Here is a 19,384-nt window from a genome sequence, read left to right on the forward strand (position 1 = left end):
ATGGAAAAAAATGACATAAACAAATCAACAAAAATTTTGATCAATAACAAAGAAATAGACAGTATTCAAAGTTTAACCACAATAAAAAATTACATAAAAATTTTTTTTGAAAAAACGTTTATACAAAACTCGACAAGTAGTGAAACATTCCAGTACAAAAGCAAAGCCTTGGAAAACACATTCTGGTGCGCACAAATAGTAAGCAGAGGAAAAAGCCAAGTAGCAAACTGAATTAGCACACACAGTTGTACAAGCAGCTCCATAATCAGTTGCATATTAAGCGTGTGCAATGAATTTGAACCAATCTTAGTAAACCAAAAAAAAAAAAAAAAAAAAAAGAAAAACTGCAAATGTGTAAAGACTAATGCACATGCTCATACATCTCTGCAGATTTACACGAGAATAATTCTGTTGTCTTGCTTCTTCTCTTTTGTTGTATCTTGGAATCAGGTGAAGCAGGAAAAAAAAAAAAAAACAAGGAAAAAATAAAGAATAAAATAAACAAACAAATTTTCCGATTGTGTAAAAAATGCGACTCCTTCAAAAAAATGCAAAATAAATGAAGGAACTCACCCAAAGGGTCAAAAAGGAAGGCACATTGTTCCTCTTACATATCGTATATTTTTTAGTGCTAATTTTTTTGTTTTATTTTTATTAATTTTTTTTTTTTTTTCTGCCCTCACGTGATACCTTCTCTTCACACAGAATGTAGCACTTATCGGCAAGGACGGACTCACACCAGCAAGGGAATACGTCAACAGAGTATTTGAAGAGTTAAGGGGGGAAAATGTATGGACAAAATTTCAGAATTTTCACTCCCTTTTTTGGCTCCTTCCAGTTACCGATTTTGTTATTAACCTCTTGCCGCTCGTAGGTGAGTGCAGCTAAGAAAAAGCAAAGGAAAAAAAAAAAAAAATAAAACATAAAATATTAATAACATAAAATATTAATAAAATAATAATAATAAATAATAATAATAAATAATAATAATAAATAATAATAATAAATAATAATAATAAATAATAATAATAAATAATAATAATAAATAATAATAATAAATAATAATAATAATAATAATAAATAATAATAATAAATAATAATAATAATAATAATAATAATAATAATAATAATAATAATAATAATAATAATAATAATAATAATAATAATAATAATAATAATAATAATAATAATAATACAAAATAGTACTAAATAGTACTAAATAATACAAAACAGACATCAGAATGTGTTCCCACAGCGGGCAATTGCACATTACAACGCGATATCTATAGATATACATACGCATGCATATGTATATCCTCGTCGACAGTGTGATGATGCCCACCGGGGTGGTGCACGCAGATGCGCCCAATCTAGCCGCTGTTTTACATTGTAACCACTGCGCTGTATGTTGTATTTTATTTTTTTTTTTTTCCTTTTTTTTTTTTTTTTTTTTATTCCATCCTCTCCCCTCCCCCTTAAGGCATAATGTTAAGTGTGGTTAGCCTTCTCCTGAACCGCATAAACTTAGTGACTGTGGTACCTATATATATCATTCTTCAGTCGATTTATAGCATAGGGAATATATGGTTTAACTATGTATTTGAAATAGAGTTACTGGAATTAGTGTTCCTATGTTTGTTTGTTATACCATTATGGGAAAACCCCTTAAAGAGTAAATACTCGACAACTTGTTTAATGAAATACATATGTAGGTTTTTTGTATTTAAAGTATTGTTAGGTACAAGTTTAATTCGATTCAAGAATAGCGAATTATGGAGTCGTTTGGAAGGAAAATATTACTTATATGAAACTCAGCCACTACCTTCCACTATATCATATTTATTTCATTCGAGTGTTCTAGTTAGTAAATTGGACAACTTGTTTTGTATAATATGTGAATGTGTTTTCTCTTTTTTTGTTTTATTTCCTATTAGATCTTTTCGGCTAGTTGGAGGTAGTGTCCTTTTTTTTTACTGCGTTTTAAATTTTATCACTGGAAATTTTTATTTATTCTACCTGTTACTCCTAGCACCATTGATGTATTGTTTTGATGATAAAGTTTTACTTCCTTTTTTTTTCAAGTCGAAACGAAATGAAGTCCTTAAAGTAGTTAAGGAAAAATTAGCAGAAAAGAATAAGAGTCAGCGTTACTTTAAAAGTTTCAATATATTTTATTGTACTGGGGTTGGTGAAGAGGAGATTAATAAAATTTATGACTCGTACTTCAACATCGACATTGAACATGAAGGAGGTAGGGCAGTAACGGAAGAGGAGTGTCTAATATCAGGAAAATGCTCAAGTAGAGAAATCAATTTTTACAATAATAGTCATAATAATAATAATGAAAACGAAAATGGAAATGCCATCATCAATGTAAGTTATATCATAAATGTAAAAAACGACATATGTACTATATTTAAGTGGTTAATTTTGCAAAATGGGTTACAATATATAAGAAGAAATTACAACGTATCATTAGAAATAATTGTTCATATATTTTGTTCTACGTTAGTTGTAATCCTTACCTTTTTATCCATTGCATACTGTAAAAATAGCGCTTTATTTTTCTACTCCTATGTACTCCTTTTGACAATATATATGTGTTACTTATTTTTATATACAAACAATGTGTTATCATATTTAATTAGCCAAATGGGTTTACTCAGTGGTTTACTACTAATATACTCTAACATAATTTTCTTTCATGGTTTTGTTAATTTATATTGGAATTTTTTATTTTTTATTCATTTAATTTGTCTGCTAGTTTTATCTCTTTTCTTTTTAAATAATCAAAGATTCATATTTAAATATACATTTCAATATTGCTATTTTATCCTATTTGTTTATTTTGTCTTTTTTTTTGTTCATAATGTGTTATCACCTAATCAAGTTATGAATGCTCAGTATGGTTCCTTTGAATGTATGAATGTATATGGATCCTTTGGTCAAATCAAAAAAGACAGAAGAGAAATCATCATAGAGGGAACTACGTCCACAAAACTGGATGACAACAATACTGTTTGGAGTACATACGAATTCTATTGTAAACCTGATAATGTACATAAAAGTATGTGTAATTCGTTTCGTCTTCTTTATTATTTCCTCCCTGTTGTATATCTTGATAGACTTGATTGGCAATTTCATGATATGAGTAACAAAGAAGATGAGACTATTTTAGAATCAAAATGGTTTAAAAAATTATTAACCAAGTTATATAACAATGATAAGAACACCCTTTCATTGTTATATAAAACTCCCTTCCAAAGGGGTGCAGTCAAAACACCTACATATATCAGAGTGTTAAATGATGAATATAAGTTCGCTTCAAAAGGGGAAAAGGCGTGGTGGCATGTGGTATCCTCCACAGTTGTAGTAGACCCTCATCATATTACACCCGCTCAAATAAGCGGTAACACTATTGGACAAATTGGAAGAAATGGGCAAAATGGGCAAAATGGGCAAAATGGGCAAAATGGGCAAAATGAGCAAAATGGACAAAATGGGCAAAATGAGCAAAATGGGCAAAATGAGCAAAATGGGCAAAATGAGCAAAATGGGAAAGAGTCAGTTTTTACTAGCCACAGCCTAATGAGTAGTAGTACACCCCGTAAGTCCATTTTTAGGAAAGGGCCAAAGGAACCTAATGAGGCGGTGGAGAAGCTAGATATGTATGAGGAAGAAGAGGCGATGAAGCAGCAGCAGGTGTATGAGGAGGAGGCAATGAATCAGCAAGAGACGTATGAGAAGGAAGCGATGAAGCAGCAAAACATTTATGAAGAGAAGGCGGAACGAAGAACAGAGTTGCTCGGGGAAGGGAATATACCACATGAAAAGAGAAAACAACTGGAGGAGCAAAAAGATCAATTCGAAGCGCAGAAAAGGGTAGAAGAAGCAGAAAGGGTTGAGAAAGAAAGGCAGTTTATTGAGCAAAAGAAAATGCAGCAAATAAACGTGGAGGAGGAGGAGAAGCAGCAGGCAAGTGAAGAGGCGAAGAAGCAACAGACAAATGACGAGTTGAAGAAGCAGACGAGTGACGAAGCCGAAGCGCAAAGGAGGGAGCTGCGTAAGAAAGAAGAAATGCTATATGAACGGAAAAAACAATTAGAGGAACAAAGAAATGAGCTAGAAGCTAAGAAAAGGGAGGAGGCAGAAAGGATTAAGAAAGAAAGGGGTTTCATTGAAGAAAAGAAATTACAACAAATGAAAGTAATTGAAGACGAAAAGAAAAAGTTGGAAGAGGAGAAAAAAAAGAGAGGAGAAATGCAATTCGAAGAGCATCGAAAAATAAAGGAGGAACAGCATGAAATAGAAAAGAAAAGAGCATTCTTAGAGCAAAGGAAAATACAAGAACTAAAATTACTGGAAGAGGAAAAAAAAAAGTTGGAGGAGGATAAGAAAAATATGCACGAAAAGAACGTTAAGGCACATATGCAAATTGAAAGGGAAAAAGAAGAGTTATTAAGGCTGCAAAGAGAAATTAACTTTGAGAAGGAATTACTAAAACGACAGGAGAGTGAAGAAGACAAAGAACTGAATGAAAGACTAAGGAGAGAACTGCGCTCGAAAGTTAAGGGGGAAAAACCTAACTTATCGAAGGATGAGCAGAATAGTATAGCGAACGATGCGCGGAATGGTATAGAGGACGATGCGCGGAATGGTATAGAAGACGATGCGCACAATGGTATAGATAACGCCGCAAGAAATGGCACAGTGAACGATGCAACGAATGATATAGAGGATGATGGAACGAACTACTCGGCTGATAATACAAAAAGACATGATAAATCTCAATCAGGAGAAGCTTCTCAAAACGTAGAGGAAACGGACGAAGCTAAGTTATTATATGAAACGAATGACAACCAAATAGATGAAGAGTTAGGAATCCAATCAGAAGAAATGAATGCCATTGATGAAATGCTACCAGAGCAAAAGAACATATCAGAAATGATGGAAACTGAACAGAAAAGGATAAAAAAAGAGATAAGTAACAAATTAGACAAAAAGGAACATAAGTTTGGAAATGTTAGGGTCGAGGAGAGTAATGAAAATAATGTGCTTGAAGAAGAATTACATAAACATTTAGATGGTGGAGACGAGGAACACAAAAAGGGGAAGATACTCGATGAAGTTAGGAATGAAAATGGTATAAATAATGAGGAAGATGACAATATTGAAAAACAAAATACTTATAGATCATATACGGATAATATAGAAAGAAAAAATACTACTAATACAACCTCTACTAAATTTATAGATAACGAAATAAATGAAAAATTAAAAAAAATAGAAAAACATATGGCAATACCTTCTCATATGGGAAAGTTTACTGTAGATGAAAAAACCAAAAACGAATTAGATGAAGCAATTAAAGATTCATACAAAAAACATAATTTACTAAATAAGTACTCGGAAAAAATGAATAAATTAGGCTTCTTTAATCTTGGAAACAACCCACATGGATTTTCTGAAACTGACAAACTGATAAATATTTTTCACAACACAGGAAAAACTAGTAACGTTTACCTTATGGACGCAATACGTGATAGTGACAATGGAGCGACCATCACTGCTTCCATGGGTGGTACTACCTCTGGAATTACTACTAATGAAACGTCTACTAGTGATAGTGCTACTAATTCTGCTTCCAATTCCCTGAATAGTAGAAGCACCTTTACGAGGACGACTAAATAATTAGCCTATAAACAAAGGCACTATCCGAAATACTTTATGACACATAAAACTTTTGGTTTTGTTGTTTTATTAATCTTAGGTTTTTTTTTTTTTTTTTCTTTTTTCCACTTTTCTCTTATATATAATAGTAATACTTATAATTCATTTAATATCTTTTCTTTTTTTTTTTTTTTTCTTTTTTTCTAATCTTTTCATTTATTAATTTTATTTTTTAATGATTAAAAGGTTTTAAATAGATTAAAAATTCCGCTTTTTAGCACTTCGCGCACAATAGTAGTGCACCACCGTTTTCCCCTTTCATTGTTTTACACCTTTGTTAAGTTTTATTTATTTGCTTTTTATGCTTTATGTTTTTTGCAGTATTTTACTTATATTTTATGTTTTGTTTATAATTTACGTTTTGTTTATAATTTACGTTTTGTTTATAATTTACGTTTTGTTTATAATTTACGTTTTGTTTATAATTTACGTTTTGTATTATTTTTTTTTCATTTTTCCAGTGCTAAACAAATTAACAAAACTTTTTAACCCTAATTTTTTTTTTTTTTTTTTTCGAGCTTTTCTGTCCTTCCATTTTGTTATCAAGTTTCTTGCCCTGTCAATGCTTAAAAACAACTATTATGAGCTCGTTGTACTTTTATAACATCATGAAGTTTAGAAGGTAGACATATACATACAGATATACATAAGTGTGTGTATGTACGCTTGCTTGTATGCGTATGTGTTTTCTTTTCTCTATATCACAGAACCTCTTTAATTTATGCGCAGTCCACAGTCATGCTTTGGTAAGAATAATTATATGTGTGTAATAACAACATAAAATAATATAGTTTAATTTGTTTCCTTCTTTTCCATCCCCAAACTTTCTCTTTGTTTTCTACGATATTCGTTATTGTAAGAATGTTCTTCATTTTTCTGCTTGTCAACATTAAGGTAACATAGGCTTAACGCAGATATGCCTAACGGGATTGCTGTGCCTGATAATTTTTGGAAATGTTCATTATTAAAATTAATGACTCACATTTTATCTTTTCAGCTAATACAAAAAAAAAAAGGATGTTCAACATTTATTTTTAACTGATGCTTAGGTATTATATTGGTTTCACTGCTACTCGTTATATGTTATTTGTTGTATGTTATTTTGTGTGTGTGTGCATTTTTTTTTTTTCTTTGTTACCAAGAACGACAAATGTACACCAATAAAAGATCTTCTTCATTTTTACTTTCCTGCTTAGTCTTCAAAAAGAATGGATAGCAATGTTTACAGTCACTGGTGTTACAACGTGTTCAAAATTTTTTTTCTTTTTTGTTTAAAAAATATTTTTACTACTATAGTTCATACGAAAGAGTTAAGAGGAAGCAAAAAAAAAAAAAAAAAAAAAAAAAAGAAGGAATAAAAGAAACAAGCAACAATACAAAGAAACGATTGAACAAAATAATAATCAAAAGTTCGCCTTATAACGTTCACTTGAAAAAAAAAAAGATAAAAATAAATTTAAAAAATGCAAAGAAATAGGTGTTAAACTTAATACGCATGCTTTAAAATAAATACTTGCTTAAAATGGAAAGGAAAATTGTTCACCTCAAGTTTTCGAGTAGTAATAAATATTCCAATGCTACCTTTTCAAACTAATTTATAATATTCTATGAAAATATTATTTCATTTTGTTTTATTATTTTTTATTTTATTCTATTTTACTTTATTTTTGCGAGTGTTGACACATACAAAATTCAAATATATATGTAATATATGCAATCAAACGAACATTTTTTGTGTTCATTTCTGTAAAATGGTACTCTTATGAAAATTAAAAAAGAAAAAAGGGAAGAGCGAAAATATTATATACATGTGCATAACTTATGTTTGTGCGTAACAAGTCTGTCCTTAGCATATCAATCAAACGTTGCACATTTTTTGCTTATTGTAGAAATATAAATTTTGAAAAAATAAAGATATAAAATAATGCTGTAATATCTTATATATATAAAATAATTTTAAAACAAGAAATACAAAAAAAAAAAAAAAAAAAAAAAATTAAAATATATGGAAGATAACAGAGTAAAAATAAAGTACAAGGATGAGAAGTAATGATACGATTTAAATTTCGTCCTTATGCAATAAAACGTGTATATATGCACATATATGGTATGTATTATGAAACGTGAAATAAGCGAGATTGCGTTTACACACCTATACATATAAATGTAAGTATATATGTATGTATATATGTATGTATGTATGTATGCATCTATTTATGTATGCGAGTACGTATGTATGTAAGTATATATATATATATATATATATATATATGCAACATTCCACTACTCTTTTTTATCTTCAACACATCATTACCATTATCGGAAATAAGTAAAAAGGATTATGAGGAAATAATGTCTTTTAAAAGAAAATTTTTTTTATTTCTCAAAATAAAAGGATAATATACTTTAAAACAAAAAAAAAAAATTAAATGCTGATTTTCTCTAGTCTTTCATTTTGCGTTGTTGGATGTGTTAATCTTTGAGTACAGCAATGAGTCCTTTGTCTATATAAATTGAATAAATGTACGTACATGAATACGTGCACATATATATACATATACGTGCAGAGGAGCTTACATATATATGCACATAATTACTTGTATACACATACGCAATTGCATATTTAACTATAAAAAGTATTTTTTCAATTTTTACTTTAGAGATTTCAAGCGTGGCATAGGTTCCCAAAAGGAATGCAATGATACAAGTTATCACGATCCTGTTATAAAAGGGGAAAAAAAAATTAAATAAAAAATAAATGAGATAAAATAAAAAACAATTTAGATAAAATAAAAAATTTAGATAAAATAAAAAACAATTTAGATAAAATAAAAAATTTAGATAAAATAAAAAACAATTTAGATAAAATAAAAATAAAAAATATGAACACGTTTACACAGATGCAAGTGCATTCTATATCATTTATACGCAACTGCTGCTTATTTGCAATTTATGCATTTATGAACTATTCAAGTGTATATTTGGGGAAAATTTACAGCATATATAATAGCTGTTTTTTAGCTCTTTTCAGTTCATATTATAAGATTAACGTAAAAATATAAACGCAACAATATATGCACAAAAATGTAATCACATAGGCGCAAATGTTTATAAAAATATATAAACATATGCGCACACATAGATACAAACGTAGGTGCATGTAGGTATGTATAGAATACAAACATACACACATATATATATTATACATATACATATGATTACCACAAGGTAATATGGAACTGAACGCTCTTCTGGTTTTCATCATACACTACTCCTGTCTGTAAATAAAATAAATGAACGGCATATAAAATTAAACAACTCTTTCACTAGTTTGTTAACGGATTCTTTTAGTTCTCTCGATATTTGTCATGTTACTATTTTTAACGTCTTTTGTTGGAATGCTTCTATTTTGCGAATTATATTATTCTGTTTTATTATTTTTTTTTCTTTTTTTTTTCATTTTGCCTTACTTGGGCAGAAACAAAATACAGATAAAATAAAATATCACATAAGAAAAAAAAAAAATTCATTTTTTCTCTATATTTTCAAATAGCTATTTATTGGATTAACCTCAACTTTGTGTAAAATATTGGTATATGTACATAGTTACATATATATATGTAAACACATGTACATATTTATGTTTATGTATATAACTTATTTACATGTATATTTATACTCTCATATGTATATATATGTACATGTAAAAATATTTATAAATCCTTTGTTTTAATTCTGTTAATTTTGCTCCATTTATTGCTTTTTCCTTTTTTTTTTTTTTTTTTATTCATATATAGTTATTATAAAAAATAGAAGATGAAACTGCCATAATTGTAAATGGAACTGGATTTTATATTCGATTTGAAATTTAATTTATTTATTTTTTTTTTTTTTTTTTTTTTTTTCTTGTACATGCATTTATAACGTTGTAATGTGCCTTCTTTTTTTTTAAAAAAAAAGCAAAATTTTGATCAAGAGAAGATTGTAACATCAGCATTCATATTTTTGCTTACACATATTACATATATAAGTAAATATACATATATAAGTAAATATACATATATAAGTAAATATACATATATAAGTAAATATACATATATAAGTAAATATACATATATAAGTAAATATACATATATAAGTAAATATACATATATAAGTAAATATACATATATAAGTAAATATACATATATAAGTAAATATACATATATAAGTAAATATACATATATAAGTAAATATACATATATAAGTAAATATACATATATAAGTAAATATACATATATAAGTATATACATATATAAGTAAATATACATACATAAGTAAATATACATACATAAGTAAATATATATACATAAGTAAATATACATATACTTAAATATGCATATATGTGTTTATATAAGTACTTACGTACAAACATACATAAAATTATGTACACGTACATATATATTTACTTTCATCCTTTTTCCATTTTTCGGAAGACAAAAAAATATGTAACCATGCCCATACAATTTAAAAAAAAAAAAAAAAAAAAAAAAAAAACTTACTTCAACCCCATTTTTTACGAATTTTTTTTTTTTTTTTTTTATGAACACGATAAGTTCAGATAATTTAAAAAAGTAGGATTTGTAAATATATGCATAAATTGTTTTAAAAAATAAAAGTGTAATTAAGTAATGTTTCTGACTTAACCTAACGTAGACAAAATATGCTTTTATTGTTACTTAAGAGTGCGCGAACATTTGAAAATTTTCCTTTTTTGGTAATATACCAATTTAATATTTTTAAAAGGCAGCAGTGTGTGTACATATGTATATATGTGCATATATGTATGTGTGCGAAGAAAGTGGTGCTACTTTGATATATCATTATTCTCTTCAAAATACAGGAAGTAAAAAAAAAAAAAATATGTCAATGGATGAACCTTAACGTTATTATGAATATTGATATAAAAGGGGGAACAATTTAGTTTCTCTTTTTCTGATCAAAAAAGAGTAATTAAAATTAATGATACGCTTAATAAAGTATATACAAAAATAGGATCAAGTAAACCTTTAAAAAAATATATAACGAAAAGGTGAAAGAGAATTATTTATTATTGTCTGTTCATCTGATATCAGGTTCATGCATATAAATGAAAATAAACTACTTCTTAATAGTATTATTTTGATTGTTAATATAAAAAAGAAGAAAAATTATAAACAAAAAACCGTTAATTAATTTCTTACATGTTCATGTAAAAAAAAAAAAAAAAAAAAAAAATATGTACTACCCTTAAACGTAACACCAAAAAAGTTATACATAATTATACGTGGTGTCAAGTATAATACAATACATACATATGCACATGTAAATAGACGACAGGTCCTTTCTTTCACGTAACTTTGGACCTCCTATATTATTTGTCATTGTATATGTATAACTTCCTTTAACTCTTAAAACTGTTAAATGCACAAGCTATAATTCAGTCTTTTTCCAAATTTTTAAATGCGTTTTTTCCCTAATAATGTTTGTAAATCACCTCTAGCTGTTTATAAAATATGCACGACAAGGAGCACATATACGGGTATATATTCGCATTTACGCATAAATATATGCATTTATATACATAATACAACACAAATATATGTAAGTGCTTATAATTAAAAGCTAAAACGTACTAAAAAAAAGCAATAAAATAAAGGCGAACAATAAACAAAAAAAAAAATATATATATACCAAACAGGTCAAATCAAGCCAAATAAGACAAACAAATAAAATACAATAAAACAAAAGAGCTTTTTATTTTGAGTTCCCACAAAATAGCTTATACGCGAATATAGGTAAAACAGGAAAAAACGTAATTCACCTTATTAATGAAGCTGTGCTTCAACTGTATACATGTAAGTGTAGAATATACACATAGATGTTATGGCAGTTTGAACATACAAAAACAAAATAAAACTAGGCGATATATTACACTACACTGCAGAGGAAAAGAAATGAAGAGTGTAATCTACAGTGCTAATTTTTTTAGAAAAAAAAGTAAAGAAACGTAAAAAATGGGAAAAACGTAAAAAGTGGGAAAAACGTAAAAAGTGGGAAAAACGTAAAAAATGGGAAAAACGTAAAAAGTGGGAAAAACGTAAAAAATGGGAAAAACGTTAAAAATGGGAAAAACGTAAAAAATGGGAAAAACGTAAAAAATGGGAAAAACGTAAAAAATGGGAAAAACGTAAAAAATGTAAAAAATGTGAAAAACGTAAAAAACATAAAAAACGTAAAAAATGTAAAAATGTAAATGTAAAATGCCATCGTACTTTTAACCCTAAGCATTCAACTGTTGTCAAAAAATAACGTATGCCCAATTTAAAAAAAAAAAAATAATAATATAATTGATATGTGCATTGCATCAAAACAATACACTCGTGCATAGCAAAATTGAAGAATACATTTACTTGTAGTGAATACATATGCTAGTGTACATATATATATATTTATATATATATATATATATTACGTACGTATATGTAATGGCTCCTGATGGTTATTAAAAAAAAGTACCCCAGAAGGATTGCAAAAAAAAAAGAAAAAATATAATTTTTTACCATCTTTTTATTTAAAAGAAAAACATTTACATAAAATAATTTAAATAAAAGTTTTATCATCTACATAAAAAGTAAAGGTGTTAAACAATATTTATATTATTATATTTAAAAAAAAAAAAAAAAAAAGAGCCATATGTTAATGAGAATATTGGGAAAAGATGAAATATTCAGCTTTTAAGAATTCTTTAAGGTATAGAGTAATTTAAATAATCATATACGAACATAAAGAAAAGCTGTCAAATATTTATGCATTAAAATGTACATTTTTTTTATTTTTTAGATTTGCTAGTAAATTCTACCAGAATAATAGTTATAAGCTATACATGAACAGTGTGCCGCAGTTTTCTACTTTTACATATGGCAAACACATAAAAACGTAAGTATAAAATTTTTTTAATTTGTTGAATTTGCAAATTTTACAAACGATGCTGAATATATGTAGTGTGTAGAAAAATATATTGCGTTTATAAATATACACATATATTCGCATTTATCTGGTTTACCCGTATTCATTATTATGTATCCTTTTTTAATAATAAAAATAGGAGCCCATTAACAAATAGGCTGGACGATTTGTTAAAAAAAAATGCTAGCTTAATAAGCATAATTAGCGTGAATGGATTGGATGATTTAATTATGCAGTCGTCAAAAATTGGTGAGTTATTTTTTCATAACCTAATTGCACAAAATAGCATGTCGACTTTGTTTTTTAATGTACCAAAGAGGTATACTCAAATATATTTACATGTGAATTTATATGTATATATAAGTATATATATGCACACACACACACACAAACGCACACAAACACACACAAACACACACAAACACACACAAACACACACAAACACACACAAACACACACAATATGCATAGCGCTATGTTGTAAATTCATTTTAATAGCATAGAACAAAAATCATAAAAAATATGATCAAACTTCTTTATTTTTACTTTTTTTTTCATTTACGAATTTGAATATCGTTCAAAGTTGTCCTTTTCATTTATATAGATGGTTCCTCCAATATTTGTTATTAATATTTATATTCGTATATATATATATATATATATATGTATTTTTTTTTTTTTTTTTTTTTTTTCTTTCCCCTTTTCAGAATCGGTTTCAATCGCAGACTGGTTGCTGAACCTTGTGGAAGAGTATCAATGTATGATAAAATTACACCAGTACGAAACATGACACATACATATCCACACGTACATATACGTGTGTATTATACATATATTCGTACATATGCATAAATACATTCTTGTACATTTAGCGCAGTTTTTATGATTCGTACTGTTAAAAGAAAAAAATAATAAATTTTTCGCGTCCTTTCGTTTTTTTTTTTTTTTTTTTTTTTTTTTTTTTTTTCTTTCAGCTCAAGAAAGATGTGTACTTTACATGAATATATGTACACTTGTATGACAAAATGTATGTCAAAATATATGAATACATGGATGATAAATTTATACACAAATATGTATGCTGCACACTGCTAAATTTTATGAATAAGCGGATTATAATTCTTTATATAAATTAGTGACATACTTAGCAGATTTTTTATTTCTTGTTTTGTCATTTCGCTAATATGTTTATATATTAACATGTATATGTATGTTGTTGCTGACCTTCGTTCATGCAATTTTACATGTCATAAATATGCTAATTAACATATACATGTCTTCATATTTGTATGTACCTTCTTTTTACTCATTCATTTAAACGTTCAGTTTTTTACTCATTCATTTAAACGTTCAGTTTTTTACTCATTCATTTAAACGTTCAGTTTTTTATTCATTCATTTAAACGTTCAGTTTTTTATTCATTCATTTAAACGTTCAGTTTTTTATTCATTTATGTTTATTTACTTATTTTTTTTTTTTCATCTTAATTTTTTTTTTTTTTTTTTTTTTTTTTGTTAGACTCATTGCACAGTGTGACGTGCTTACACACGTGCACATGATAATTCTTTGTTCCTCTTACCATTGCTTCCTTTTCTTTCTTTGGAGCAATTAAATCTGCCTACATACGTTTATGCATATGTTCATATTACATACATCCACATGCGTCGTACCTGCACATATATCTATTTATATGTATATGTAGGTATGCGCATATGTTCGCTTATTTGACAACACTTATTAATGCAATTTTTTATATTTATTTTTTTTTTTTTTTTTTTTTTTTTAACATTTTAAGTAGTAATGCTATCATGTGTAAATATGACCACAATACGGTTAAATTGAGAAAGAAATGAAAAAGAAAAAAATTCTGTTGAGTATGCGAAGTTGTCTTCATCCTACACTTTGTTAATTTTGTTGTTATTATTTGACTACATGTTCATGAGTGTACATACACAAATGAGTATCTATATATATATACTTATGCATATATGTGCATATATATATGCATACATACATACGTACACATAGTAATTTGCTGGATTTATTTTTATTCCTTGTCATTTCTTCTGATTTTTATCGCATTTATAATTATTTTAGTGTTTAAGTGTTATTTCGTGTAATTTTCAATTGTAATATATTTTTAACGCATTATTAACACTAAATTTTTTTTTTTTTTTTTTTTTTTTTTTTTTTAAATAAAAAGCAGTTGGTTTTCCATTAGGAGCATGGGATTGTCAACAGAACTGTCTATAGCAAAAAAGAAAAAGCAGTGAAACATTTGAAAGAACAGAATACTATTATATATGTATAATTTTACCTAAGTATTTATGTCTATGTAGACTACTTAATAATGTAATGAATCTCTTCATTCTTGCATTTATTATTTGTATTATGCATTATTCATAATATTTCTTATAATTCTGTGAAAATTTATTTTACGTTTTATTTGCATGAATAGGACTACATTTTAAACGCAATAATTAATAATTCGCATGTAAATGGAAAGCTGTAGTGGCAGTCGTGTATATGCATATGCATATACATATATATATATATATATATATCTATGTGAATACAAATTACACGGCAATAAAAATGTGCAAACATAGCCCAATGTGTATACATATTTTTGCTCAACATTATGAACATAAAGAAAAATGTGAAGCGCAAACAACATACTACTTCTTCCGATATGCATATGGAGTATTTCATTGTATTCGTTCGTTGTTCTCGTCTTTTTATTTATCCTTTTACCATTTAAAAATGTACTCACTTGTATGTATACATTGTATGTATTGGCTTCCAATATTTTTAAAATATGTTTTCCTTTCTTCTTTAGGCAATTTCTTACTAGACATTTGGTGGTGACTCACCCCTAACTCGGTGTTCAACTGGAATGAATATTTATCGTGCGCATGTGCATTTATATGTACGTGTATATGTACGCTTACGCCTACATGAAAATGTAAATATATATATATATATATATATATATATATACATAATAATATTACACACTCGTGTACACCTTTTGTGCCCCACGTTTTGTATATTTTCTTCCAGAAATACTTTAAAAAAAAAAAAATAGCTATTTTTTTTTCTTTTTTTAATATTACGCATAACTCTAATTTTTACCAAAAATGAATGTTTTAAACACACATGTAAGAGAAAGTAAAAATTTTTGTATCGAATTCTAAGAAACAAGCATACAAAGTGTGCATATTGCAAATAACACTTTAAAAAAATCCATTATATAATGATAATAAATACTAAATTTGATAAATGCCACATGGGGACATGTAATTTTAAAAAAAATAAACAATTCGAACGTGTATATACGTGTGAAAAAATGTGCAGACACGCAAACACGTGTTAAGAAATGTACCGACATGCACAGGCATGTAATAACATGTACAATATATGTACATAACAGGTAAATTTTGCATGGGACAAAAAAAAAAAAAAAAAAAAAAAAAAATACTCACAAACGAAAGTATGTGAATTTTACTAAAAAGCTAGCTACCTGAACAAGCAATGTATTTTCTTTTTTCTTTTTTCTTTTTTCTTTTTTTCCTTTTTTTCTTTATTTTCTTTTTTTTCTTTTTTTTCTTTTTTTCTTTTTTTTCTTTTTTTTCTTTTTTTTCTTTTTTTTCTTTTTTTCTTTTTTTTCTCCCCCCCCTTCCATTTTTGTAACATATCCTTCCATTATTAGATAACTGCCGCTAATCCCCCGCCCCTTTCAAATTATCTCCAGGCAGCCTTTCCTATGGACCTCTTTCCAGAAAATAAATGTCTAGGCCTCTTGCAAGGAATAGATCTATCTGCTTCTCCCTTGGTTCCTTTAACGATTTTCTTATAAGCAATTTTATTTAATCTATATGCCTTTTTCCTCTGTAACTCGGTTGATGTACTTAGATATATTTTGGACTTTTTTGTTGGGTCATTATATACAGCATCTTTAATTTGTTTCTTTTTACAAATATCTTTTTTCACTTTTTCCTTTTTAATATTTTCCCTATTAACACTCTCCCTATTAGCACTCTCCCTATTAACATTTTCTTTTCTGGCAGTACCATTGAGACTGTTTCTTTTGTTTAATTTCTCAGTCATACTTTCGAGAATTTTCTGTTTGTCCAATTTCAATTCGTCCAATTTCTTTTCCATTTCTTCGACAGTTTTATTCTTCTTATGGTATAATGGCTGTTTTTCTTCATTTAATTTTGCATGAAGTTTTAAGCGTTTTAATTTCAAAGCCATTTTTTCTAATACTCTCTTGGTCTTAAACCACATGGGATCAATTTGCACATCCTTATCCAAAAGAGTTTCTTCCTCCTTTTCCAATTCCATTAACTTTTGTTCAATATTTATATCAACGAAATCGCATATGTTTTTTCCATTAAAAATTTCAGGTATTACATCATATTTGTACTCCTCCTTAATATCGTAATTTCTCCTAATATCCACAGAGTATACCCCTGCACCTCCATTTTCATTCTGAAGGTCAATTTGTAAAATTCGGTTATCCGTTCGGTTGCTCAGGTAGCTCTGCCTGCTTTTATTTTTCTTCTTCAGTTTAAGTTCTCGCATGGTCAGGTTGGTACTGTTAGCAATATTACCACGATTTTGATCATCATTACTATTAGCGCCGTTCATATCATCGACTGTGCTATTTGTCGCGCTTAGGAAAGCACCTTTTGTACTGTTTTCCTCCTCTTCATTGTAGTCCCCATCTGTGGTTTCTACATCGAGCTCCTCCTCCTTTCCATTGAGCTTGTTTCTACCCTTTTGCTGCATTTTTCGAATTTTTTCCTGTATGACCGAGTCAGGTATAAAGGGTGCCCTGTTGAGATTAATTTTGTGTTCATTAAGTTTGCTCTTCAGAAGGTTTTCTTGATCCAAAAGGATATCTGAAGAATAATCAGTTTTAAGCAAATCACATGCAATAATTTTTGCCTCCTCTACTCCTACTCCAGTCAGTGTACTAAAGGAGCAAAATTTGATTGTGCTATTAATGTCAATGGCAATTTGTTTTATTAATAATTTACTGTCAACAGGTAAACTATCAATATTTCCTTTATCAATTTTATTAAATCCTATAACAATAGATTTATTTGAAAATAGAGATTTGATTGAATAGAATAAATTAACCTGTTCTTTTATAGATAATCCACATTCTTCACTAATATCAATTATGAAAAGAATAACACCATTAATATGAGCTAGCGCTGTAATAGTTGTCATTTCAATAGTATTTCTATTTTCTAATGATCTATCAAGTAGTCCTGGGGTGTCAATTACTTGATACCTATTTAACTTATAGTCAAAATGACCTACATATAAATTTCTAGTAGTAAAGGAATATGGCTGAACTTCAACATTTGCTCTTGATATAATATTAATGAATGATGATTTACCTACATTTGGTGCACCAGATAATAATATAGTTTTTTTATGTGGATTTATTGATGGTAGTCTTGATAAATTTTGTCTGACCTCTTCTAAATATAATAAACTTGGTTGTAATTTCTTTACAAGTTTACACATTCTACCTAGTGCACTAATTTTTAATATTTTACACTTATATAAAGACGAACTAAATTTTAATAATTTTATATAATCATGACTTATCCTTATAACAGACTTACTCACATAATTGCATTGACCTAAAGCTAACTTGTAATGATCTCTATCATATAATATATTAGCTAAGTCTGCATAAAATGGATGTATATCATCAAGTTTGGGAAAGTCATTAATTATTGTCTGTAATTTATCTCGAAAAAGCTCTTGACACATCTTTACCTTCCGCATATAAAAGTTTCGTATTCTTGTTATCTTGAATCCTTTATGAATTTCTGTTGGCGTTTTTCTCTGTGTTTTGGACAAAACCACATCCACCAGTTCCTTTGCATTTACAACAGGTTTAATATCTTTGAAGCGGTACAAACTGGCATCCTTCATTTTGGAGGCAGCGGTATGTGGGAAGCGGTATGTGGGAAGTGGTGTGTAGGAAGCGGTGTGTAGGAAGCGGCGTGTAGGAAGCGGTGTGTAAGAGGAGGTACTACAGCAGCGGTACGTATGTTATGATAAATGTATCACCTTAGGTATGCGAAAAACAGCTCCAAGATTTAAAAATAACAAGTAGAATAAATTTATTGCCAAACTAAGGGAGACCTTTCCTTACGCATTTTAATCAGGTATAGATACACGTACATAAGCCCAAAAGTATATGTACGCATGTACATATATATACGTATATATGTATGCATATATATATGAAGCATCAACAAACATACATGACGCAAATTAAATTTTTAAAAAAAAAAAAAAGCATGGAAAGGCTATATCTTCCTACGTTTTTACTATATATATGTATGAAAAAAAAAAAATAATAATAATTTAAAATTTTTCTGCACGAAAAAATTGTTAAAAATATTCCTTAAAATATATGAAAAATGAAGATATTAAAAAGTTTTTTTTTTTTTTTTTTTTTTAAGGGAGAAAAATAAGGTAACATTCAAAAAAAAAAAAAAAAAAAAAAAAGTAAAATGAAATATAGTAATATTGAACAATAAATAAATAAACACGAATAAACGAAAATTGCTAAAGTGAAGTACTCATGCTCTAAATTGGATAAGGCGCGATATCTTTTTTTTAACAATATATAT

The 19,384-nt window shown here is 27.8% G+C and overlaps 3 protein-coding genes across 3 annotated transcripts; 2 read left to right on the forward strand and 1 right to left on the reverse strand.

The window, feature by feature from the left end:
• Positions 1 to 5,691, forward strand: MKS88_003836 (uncharacterized protein; the record flags this gene model as incomplete). Its single annotated transcript, XM_067216965.1, has 5 exons — positions 1 to 198; positions 391 to 450; positions 706 to 874; positions 1,481 to 2,407; positions 2,891 to 5,691. 5 exons carry the CDS (start codon positions 1 to 3, stop codon positions 5,689 to 5,691), a joined length of 4,155 nt encoding a protein of 1,384 aa, XP_067072646.1.
• A 6,778-nt stretch (positions 5,692 to 12,469) lies between these two features.
• Positions 12,470 to 13,717, forward strand: MKS88_003837 (uncharacterized protein; the record flags this gene model as incomplete). Its single annotated transcript, XM_067216966.1, has 5 exons — positions 12,470 to 12,501; positions 12,592 to 12,687; positions 12,857 to 13,036; positions 13,424 to 13,493; positions 13,691 to 13,717. The coding sequence occupies 5 exons, from the start codon at positions 12,470 to 12,472 to the stop codon at positions 13,715 to 13,717; spliced, it is 405 nt and encodes a 134-aa protein (XP_067072647.1).
• Positions 13,718 to 16,460: 2,743 nt separating this feature from the next.
• MKS88_003838 (nucleolar GTP-binding protein 1) lies at positions 16,461 to 18,677 on the reverse strand (the record flags this gene model as incomplete). The annotated part of the gene is made up of 1 exon (XM_067216967.1): positions 16,461 to 18,677. The coding sequence occupies one exon, from the start codon at positions 18,675 to 18,677 to the stop codon at positions 16,461 to 16,463; it is 2,217 nt and encodes a 738-aa protein (XP_067072648.1).
• Between the last annotated feature and the right edge of the window lie 707 nt (positions 18,678 to 19,384).

Source organism: Plasmodium brasilianum, chromosome 11, assembly GCF_023973825.1.
Source record: "Plasmodium brasilianum strain Bolivian I chromosome 11, whole genome shotgun sequence".
Classification (NCBI taxonomy): Eukaryota; Apicomplexa; class Aconoidasida; order Haemosporida; family Plasmodiidae; genus Plasmodium; species Plasmodium brasilianum.